Raw genomic sequence first — 10,252 nt, forward strand, 5'->3', positions numbered from 1 at the left:
ATGGGTGCAAAATACGCGCCCAGCGTAGCAAATATCTCCATGAATGATTGGGAACTGAAAGTCTTAGCCCACCCATACAGTGAAAAAGTGAAAGTCTGGAAAAGATATATTGATGATTTGGTGTGGATCTGGAGGGGTACAAACATTGAATTAGACACGTATATCACATGGTTAAACACCAATGATAGGGGGATTAAACTAAGTGGGGATACCAGGAATTTGATTTCTTGGATGTTGTTATATATAAAGAGGAGAGCACACTCGGTACGAGAACCTACTTTAAAGAGAACCTGTACTGAGTAAAAATATTTAAAACAAATACATGAGGTAACGTCAAATGAACATTGCATAGTTACCTTGCCATCAGTTCCTCTCAGAAGCTCACCATTTTCTTCTGACAATAATCCCTTCCAGTTCTGACAATATTTTGTCAGATCTGAAATATATCAGTTGCTGTCAGTAAAATATCAGTTGCTGTCAGTTACAGTTGAGAGGAAAACTGATGTACCAAGTAATGTCCATGTTTCCCTATGGCTCAAGTGGGCGATGTTACAGTTTAACTGTGTGCTGACCAGAAAGCTGTTATGGGTAATGTCATTTTCAAAATGGAGGGAGGAGAATTCCCTTGATAACAGTGAACAAACAGGACGCGGGACAGGAGAAAGATACTGAGGAGTAGACTACATGGAAGGTAAGAGTGACTTGTGTATACTTATTTTGACTTTTAATTTTCAGTTCAGGTTTTCTTTAAGCAGACAATTAAAAGCTGCCATCATAGGAGCTGGCTGAAAATTGTGCCCCACAGCCAGTTCACTAGGATGAGGAGGAACTGTACCAAGATAGACGATTATGAACAAAAGTCACAGATACTGATGGAGCGATTCATAGAAAAAGGCTATAAGGAGGAACCCCTAAGGCAAGAAATTGAAAGAATTAGACATACTGACAGAGACCTCCTTGTCAAGGACAATCAGAGAACCCAAGGAAATGCACAGCATGAATTTGCAATTTGTTTGGACTATAACAGACAACATCTTATGGCAACCTCTCCATCCACCAGATGGAGAGGTTGCCATAAGATAAGGGAAATCTCACATATGGAAACTAGGTGGATCTATACAATGTGTAACATTCTTACCTTCCAGCGACAGGTCCCACGGTGTCTCTGGCGTGGTCCAGGTGAGCAGCAGGACTTCGCAGCAGTCGTCCTCTGGCGGCAGCCCCAGCTTCCCTCTGGCAGTGAGTTCCGGCATGCGTGCGACCAAACGCAACGGCAGACAGGCCTTATAGGCTGAGAAGGAGGATGTAGCTGACATCAGCAGTGATGTCACTAGGGGAGTGGTTCTGGGGGAATTAGGAGTTGTATATAAGGCCAGGAGCTTCAGTTGCTCACTGGCCTTGATACTAATCAGTTTGCTGGTTCTTGGCCTAGCTACCTACTTTGAGCTACATCTATATATTGTGTAGACGCACAATATATATGTAATAACAAAAAACCTCAGAGATCAATGACTGATATATGAAATACGTGTATTATGAAAATCACATCACGTAAATTACACACAATATACCCATGATCCCCAATTATTGCACCATCCCTTTAAAACCCATGAAGTATACACCTGAGCATCTAACTGGACTAACATATGCACTATTATGTCGCTGTGATCACATTTCCTATGCAGTTCAAACAAACAGGGTTATGAGTTCTCTGCCTAACCAGCAGGTAATACTTATCACCTCAGCACAGACTGTGTGTAGCTCTGATTTCCCTAGCACAGTCAAAGAAGGTGCAGTTTATTGCTGGATACTGAGGTCCCATACAGAACTGCTTCACTGAAAAAAAGCACGTGCAAAAAATAGTGGTAAGCATATGCAATTCATCTGGCCAGGATTGCTCATATATACTTCACAGCAGTGATTAAAAACATGCAGTGTGTCTCACCATACTTCACCATTCCCTGTGCACCCGGGAACAGCCTTTAACAAACTCTGTCCCAAGAGACCAAGCACCTCTTCAGTATAGCAGTGCAGTTGCAGCAACAGCCTGGCCCCAGTACAAATGTCCTCAGCACGGGCGTCCCCGTTGCTTCCAGGGTCTTAGGGCCCGTTCAGATCAGAAATGCGGATGGCTATGCGTGCGGAACGCGTGCGGACCGCAACGCGTACGAACGCATGGCCATCCGCGTTTGTGTGCGTTGCGGGCTGATCCCATCACTGAAAAGTGAATGGGACAGCCACGCGTTTTTGCAAAATCTGCGTGCAGCATGCGTTCCCGGACCGCACAGGTCCGGAACGCATGCAGTGTGAACATCAGACATTGCACTCTATGCAATGTCTGATGTCGTGCGTTTTGGCCACCTGCACGCGTTTCCAAAACGCGGCTGGAAACGCGTGCAGTGTGAACGGGCCCTTACTAGCTGTGCACAAAGATCTTCCATCCCTCTGCCCGCTCTCTCACCATGAGGCAGGGGTGTAACCAGGTGCAAACAATGTATCAGTTCTGATGTCTCTCCAAACGGCTCTTCTGAGTATGGTGACTCACACAGTTCAAACTAGTGGACCGGTTTCATCAAATCAACTTTGATTTCTTCAGCACTAATGGCAAAAAGCTCTCTTGCTCCATCTTGTGGCTGTTTTTATACATGCATGAATGTTTATCATCCAAATTTATGTAACGTGCTCTCTAACACCATCTTGTGGTTGCTTTTTATGCATGCACGTTGTCTGTCATATCCAGGCCATAGAAGACAGCTGTCTGCCTGTACTCTTACTCCCTCTGCTGGGTTAATAATTGTACTCATTCAATACAGCAATATGCCTTCACCTGTTACATATACCTGATTTTAAACATGCTTCCCACCTATGGAGATACTTCATAGAAGCAGTTGCCAAACTCAAATCACATGTCTCTAAAATGCGGAGGGAGGGGACCCCACATGGCAGAACCCCAAAAATACACCAAACCCCAACCCAGACCCTTCCAGCGCATAGAATACCCCATGAGCGATTGTCAGATCTATATTTAGAAATTTTGCTGGTAGGAAAAAGACTCCACATCGATATGGACACACACTGGGCCCTATCTCTTATTTTCCCCCTTAGGACAGGCGGTTTGGTGACCCGAACACGGATTTAAAGAAAAACTCCTAAATTAAAATCCACATTTATTCCCCTTGGTTTTAGGGCCTTACATTTATAAATCCACATGCATTCTTTCTGCAACAATATTCTATCAAAATCCCCCCTTCTGGGACTGATATTTAATTTGTAAATCCCCCTAAATTTCATTCCTTTAGGGTCACTGTTGTGGCACTCCATAAAATGCTGTGCCACTGCACTATCCATATTCTTAGCCTTAATATTCTTTATATGCTCTCCTATCCGTGTTTCCAGGTCCCTCCCCGTCTTACCTATGTACATTTTGTTGCAAGGACAAATCAGCTGATAGATTACTTTTGTTGTAGCACATGAGATATAATCTCGTATTCTGAACTTCGCAGTACCTGTGCTGTCCATGAAGGTATCACCTTCTATCACATATTTACACAATCTGCAATTCTGACATTTAAACATCCCCTTTCTCCTCATAGGGGTACCTCTATGTCTTTGGAACTCACTTCTTACTAGCAAATCATTAAGACTACTGCTTCTTTTCGCCGTCACGTGTGGTGTCGTCCCCACTATTTCTGCTATGTCTCGGTCCAGGGTAAGAATCCCCCAATTTTTATTGAGGATAGCTAATAATTGTTCCCAATGGCTGCCATACTTAGTAATCAATCTAACCGGGTCGTTAACACTCTGCTCTCCCTTACTTTGCTCCTTTTTTACCAATAGGGACTCCCTGTCTGTTTGCAATGCTCTAACATAAGCTTTCTTAATCATCCTATTAGGGTAGCCTCTCTCTCTCAATCTCTGTCTCAGGGCATATGCCTCCTCCTTAAACAAATGCACAGTGGCGCAATTGCGCCTTATCCTCAAAAACTCCCCTGTTGGGGGCCTTATAGGCTGAGAAGGAGGATGTAGCTGACATCAGCAGTGATGTCACTAGGGGAGTGGTTCTGGGGGAATTAGGAGTTGTATATAAGGCCAGGAGCTTCAGTTGCTCACTGGCCTTGATACTAATCAGTTTGCTGGTTCTTGGCCTAGCTACCTACTTTGAGCTACATCTATATATTGTGTAGACGCACAATATATATGTACTCCAGTTAGTCAGTCGTTTGTTATTTTCGTATTGATTATTATTATTATTGTAAATTATTCATAATATCCTCCTGATATTATTGAAGTAACATCTCATTGTATATTTACCTGTGTACCGACCTCTAGCTTGTTTCCTGACCTTGCTCTAGTCTTATCCTTCTGTACCACTGCCATCTGATTTACATTAACAACTCGGCCCGTCCCTGACTCTGTTACTGCCTGATCCTTGCAATACGACTGACATCTGATACCCGTTACTGACCCTGCTTGAATTTGACCACGACTTTGCCTTACGACTTTTTGTACCTATAGTTATGCACAAGTTCTGACCAGTCAAAGACTACGCATTACTGTTGTTTTATATTTATCTGTAAGATATCTCGTCATGCACTATCGTGATATTATCAAGGCCTATATAAAATATATCATGGAGGAAATGCCTGAACAGATCCAAACTCTTTTTGGTGCAGTTACTCATCTCACTGAGCAAGTGGCTAACCAGCAAATGCAGACAACTCAGTTATCAAACGCTGTTGGATATTATTTTGTTGGGAAATATGGAACATGCAAGGGACCAGGTGAATTAACTATAAAACCAGCTTGTGGTGTTTACCAGAAACCAAGATCAAAGAGTGAGACTCTCTGGCAGATCTGTGATAAACCAAGATCAAAGAGTGAGACTCTCTGGCAGATCTGTGATAAACCAAGATCAAAGAGTGAGACCCTCTGGCAGATCTGTGATGTTAGCCTTAAGGATGAACTGGTGCAAAGAATGGGACCCTTAAAGCATAATCAATAGGCTTCCTGTTAGGGATGCCCTCTGGGCCAGCAGCCCGAGCACCACCTGGCTCCATAAACAATGATCTCTGTTAAAACAATAGGTTTCCTGTTGACAAGATAAGCAAGAAGCCGGAAAGGACAATATAACACCCCAGCAGGAGGTCGGTCCTTTGATGCATGAAAGCTATCTCAGTATGAGTCAAAGGTCACAGTCCGGACCCCAAACACCTGTATGACCAGGGTGCCCCCTGGTGGACAGATAACCAACATCACAGGACTTCATGAGTGAGGGGATAACACCATCTAGTGGTCCAAGACGTAACTGAGGAGGAGACCAAAAGGAGGCGGAATGATACCTGAGCTGGGGGTGGTCGTGTGGGTGTGTGTGTGTGTGTGATGAATGGAGTTCTTGGCTATTTATACCATAAGAGAGAATGACTATAGCATCCCAGAAGAAGAGCAATAGCAACAGCAGCAACAGAAGGAGCAGCAGCAGCTTAAGACCAGCAGCATAGAGAGACAACAAGCCCAACATTGCTTAAGATATAGTACCTGCATTGATACGCAATTAGTCAGAGTAGATAGGACTAGAGGAGCAACCTTAACTTGTAACTGTGATTCTACTTTGTTATATTTTCTTTAATTTGGAAAAACAATAAATAGCGTTACTGCAACAAAAGACTGTTATTTACAAAAGTAGAACTAGGAAACGAAGTAGCAGGATATATCATTTGGCACCCCAGATAGCGTGTGGAATAGTCAAATCCACATAGAACTCCACAATATTGTAACTGCTACAGAAAACGGATCAAGAACATCCAGTCGCTGCAATCCAGGTTTCCTAGAAGATTGATGAAATCCACCTGACGGTTACTACAGACGCCAGGACTCCTCAAAGAATCAAGGTCCAAGGGCATCGCCTGAGTTTCGCGCTGGTCGTGAAGACAGAGATGCCTGAATCGTTACCTGAAGTACTGTGAAGTATTCCATCGCTGAGCGGACGCGCAAAGCTGGTGAAGTATGAACACTTTCTTATCTATGACTAATATGCATATATAGTGCTGTATTGCTGTTGTTTTTTGTTGTTGTTGTTTGTTAGTTCTTAATTGTGTTAGTAAGCCTGTATTAGCTATTCAGTGGTTGCCGGCAGAGACAGGATTGATCACCCTGTGCTAACTGAAGTACCCATAGGATCTATAGGAATAAAACCAGACGTTTTTGAGGGAAAGTGAATTGGAATATTTTCTAGTGTTCACGTGAAGGGGAAGTAGCCTTCTGCCCAATAGGAGACCTCTCTGGCCTGGATCTGAGATCAATAAGAAATTGGTCTGTGTATGTGGGATACAGTCAGTTAGAAGTAGGTAGAGCATTGAACCAATTTGTGTAATTGGATGCACGATACCTGTGGAACAGACTTGTATGTCTGAATTGATAGCTATAGGATACGTATTACATGTATAAGTTGTTAATAACACTTGTGTAACTTGGTATTGACATTGGTGTAACTGGTTATTGAAACTAGTATAATCGGTATTGAAATTGGTGTTGTTTGTATTAAAACTGGTCTAGTTTTGTATTGAAGCTAGTGTATTTAATTGTTGAGAATTGTGTAAGTTGTCAGTCATTGAAACTTGCTAGCATTGTTGTGTTAAGTGGTCTCAAATTGTCATAGTGAGACGATAGTGAAGTACTGTTTGTGTGTTTTTGTAATCAAAGTTTTTGTTTTAACTTTGAGCTGCGTTACTTGGAAATTGTAAAAATGGAAGTTGTTTCAGAATTCCTTAAAAAGTATTCCTCTGCAAATTATCGCTCATGTGTGGATGAGGCTTTGACTCATCAGTATAGTGATTTAGAAAAGCAGTGTGAAATGCAGAATGAAAGATTACAGACCAAGGTTTCTTCTAAAAAAAATAGAAAACAGAGAATGGCCAATCTCATTGATATGTTAATTAAGATGAAAGAGCTAGCGTTACAAAAGGAGTTGCAGTTTTACACTGAAAAAGCTCAGCTAAGAGAAGAAATTGATAGCATTACAAAAAATTGCTTAGCCATGGATATTAAAAATAATGCTTGTGAATGTGAGGAATTGAAGGAGGAAGTTGATAAACTTGTTGTAGAGAATGGTGATTTACAAGAGTGTTTAGATGATTGTGATGCTACATGTAGACTCAGGGAATTACAGATAGCATCTTTGGAACAAAGAGAGTCACAGAAAGACAATGTTATTCGAATGTTTACAGAGCAGCTGGCTCAAAAGGAACAATGTTTACAGTTGTTAAAAGCACAAGGTAACAATGCATGCAACCAGGGTAATAGCTCAAGTTACAGATCCCTGGGAAAGGAGCAAAGAGGCAGAGAGGAGCATCCGATTTGTACTGCAGATGAATCTCAATCTCCTCCTGAGCTGTCATTAAATCAAAATTCCACACTCTTTACTCCTATCCCAGACAGGATTGATCACCAACACAGAAATGCTCAAGGGCAAGGTCATGCAAATCATAATGTGCACTCCACAACACTCTCTATACAGGATCGCACAAACCTGTGCCAGATATTGGGGAAGTTTGACACTTCAGCCTCACCTGTCAGCCTCTCCAATAAGCTGGAAGCTGTAGTCACTCAATATAATTTGGGAAACAGAGATGCCTGTGCGCTACTGCGTGCATGGCTCCCTTCACAGCTGTGTGAGAAATTACTGCCTCCTGTGGGGACTCATACTGGTCTGTTGGCAGAACTTAATTCCAATTGGGGAAATGCAGCAGACAGAATGGGAGAGTTACAGAGAGTGATGGGAGGGAGAGATGCTAGAGGAACCAATGCGCTAGAAAATGCCAGATTTAGAAAAGGTGAAGACCCTGTTTTATTTTGCAGTGAGTACTTGTCACTGTACAAATCCACATTTAATTGCCCAGATATGTCTCCTGACGACGGTAGTTTTCTTTACTCGATGGCTAACAAGTGTACCTTTGTGGATTACCACACAAAGATTGCACTCAGAAATGCTAATTCATACCAGACATTTCTGAACATAATAAAGGACTGGATTCAGGAGACAAATCAGGACAGTAAAGTGCAAAGGAAAATTGCAGAGGTAGCTAAGAGTGAAGGAAGAGTCAGATCCACTGGCAAATGTTATAAATGTGGGCATATGGGACATTTCATGAGAGACTGTAAATTGAACAGGAGAGTAGGGGGTAACAGAAGTTTTTCTGACAGGAAAGATCAGAAGAGGCCTGGACCAGACAGGGTGCAGAGGGAAAAAGTCCAAGATCCCGATGTTACCCTATATGGTCCACTCCTAAAAGAGCTAGAGAGGGTTAAAAGTAAAATCGCTGAAATTCCAGAGGAATACAAGACCCCACCCCCATCCAATCCTTATGTGAAACCATAGGGATTACAGGCCCCACCCTTGTCCCCAGTATGTCAACTTGAAAGGGACAAGGGCAATAGACCACATATCCAGGGAGCGGTAGGGGGCCATCGCGCTGATATACTTCTGGATACAGGAGCAGCTGTCAGTTTGACAAATATGACATTGACAGCGGACCCTAATGGCAAGTCAATTTTTTTGAGAGGTTTTGGAGGTCAGGTAGTTCCTGCATTGCAATCAATGCCAGTGCCCATAAACATAGGAAACATGGACATACAACACAGTATGTACCTGTCTCCTACACATGAGGGCACCATCATTGGATCGGATGTGATGAGAGCACATGGTTTGGTGGTCGATCTATGTAATTGGATGTTGTGGAGAGGGTCCAGGTACAAAGGGAAGGTTTGCATCATCACTGACAATTATGGGGTGGCATCAGTGAAACCCAGTGACACGATGGATCCCAGAGCATTGTTAAAAACGAATGATCAAAGGTTAGCTGAAATCTTGTGGCAGCATGACAAAGTGTAGGCGACATACAAAAATGAGTGTGGCAAGGTGACAAATATGATTGTCAAAGTAGAAGGCCCAGATCCCTTACCACAGAAACAGTACAAGATTCCCCCTGAATCAATTCCATTTGTACAGTGCACCATTGAAAATTTGTTGGCACAAGAAGTGATTAGAGAATGCCAATCAACAAATAATGCACCCCTATGGCCAGTAAAAAAGGGTAATGGTTGGCGACCCTGTCTAGATTTCCGTGCACTAAACAAATGTACCCCATCTGTCACCAATGTTGTGGCCAAAATGCCCGATATGATGACAGCGCTCAAATCATCTGCAGCAGTGTATTCGTCTATCGACGTCTCAAATGGCTACTTTTCGATCCCCATTCACCCAGATAGCCAATACAAATTTGCATTTTGTTTCCAAGGAAAGCAATACACTTTCTGCAGGTTGCCACAAGGGTTCAAGTCCAGTTCAACCTATTTTCATAAATGCATGATTGATGTTTTAAAATCTTTTTCAGAACCAGAATGTATCATTCAATACGTGGATGATGTGCTTATCCAGACAGACACTAGGGAGCAGCACTATGCTCTCCTTAATGAGTTACTAACATTAATTGAGAAAGCAGGGTTAAAGCTAAACCCAATGAAGGCCCAGTTAATTAAAGATTCTGTTTCCTTTTTGGGAGTTGTAGTTTCAAAGGGGGGGAGGACTCCTGACCCAAACAAATGTGAAACTATCCAAAAACTTCCAAGGCCCAATACAAAAACAGCACTGCGACAATTCTTGGGTGTTGTCGGTTTCTGCCGAGACTTCATTGAAGGATTTGCAGAAAAGGCAAAACCTCTTTATGAGTTATTGAAAAGTGACAAAAGGGAAGCAGATCCGCTAGAGTTGGCAGAAGAACAGGAACAGGGATTTAAACTGTTGAAAATCACTTTAATGCAAGCCCCAGCATTAAGTAATCCCAACATGGAATTGCCATTCGCTATACAAGTGTACACATCAGATGTAGCAATCACGGCTGTGTTGCTGCAAGAGAGGCAAATAAAATGGGTACCTGTTGCATATTTTTCTCGAGTGCTTAGTCCAGTTGAGAGGGGATTTGATGATTGTGTCAGGAACTTGATGGGTGTGCATTGGGCTGTTCTTGCAACTGAACACATTGTAGGCTTTGGGACGCTGACTCTACAGACACCCCATACTCCCATTAAGATGCTTCTAGAACGCACCCTCAGTGGAGTATCATCCCAAAGGGTAGCCCGATGGCTGATTGATCTAACGCCTAGAAACCTCACGGTGATGCACAATGCCACATACGTTCTTCCTCAGTTAATGCAATATGAGGGTACGCAACATGATTGCGGAGAATTCCACCGAACA

The 10,252-nt window shown here is 42.7% G+C and overlaps 1 protein-coding gene across 1 annotated transcript; it reads left to right on the forward strand.

Annotated features, from left to right (window-relative positions):
- Positions 1 to 6,742: 6,742 nt before the first annotated feature.
- Positions 6,743 to 8,374, forward strand: LOC137543852 (posterior protein-like). The gene has a single exon (XM_068264924.1). The coding sequence runs from the start codon at positions 6,743 to 6,745 to the stop codon at positions 8,372 to 8,374; it is 1,632 nt and encodes a 543-aa protein (XP_068121025.1).
- The last annotated feature ends 1,878 nt before the right edge of the window (positions 8,375 to 10,252 follow it).

Source organism: Hyperolius riggenbachi, unplaced genomic scaffold (genome assembly GCF_040937935.1).
Source record: "Hyperolius riggenbachi isolate aHypRig1 unplaced genomic scaffold, aHypRig1.pri scaffold_247, whole genome shotgun sequence".
Classification (NCBI taxonomy): Eukaryota; Metazoa; Chordata; class Amphibia; order Anura; family Hyperoliidae; genus Hyperolius; species Hyperolius riggenbachi.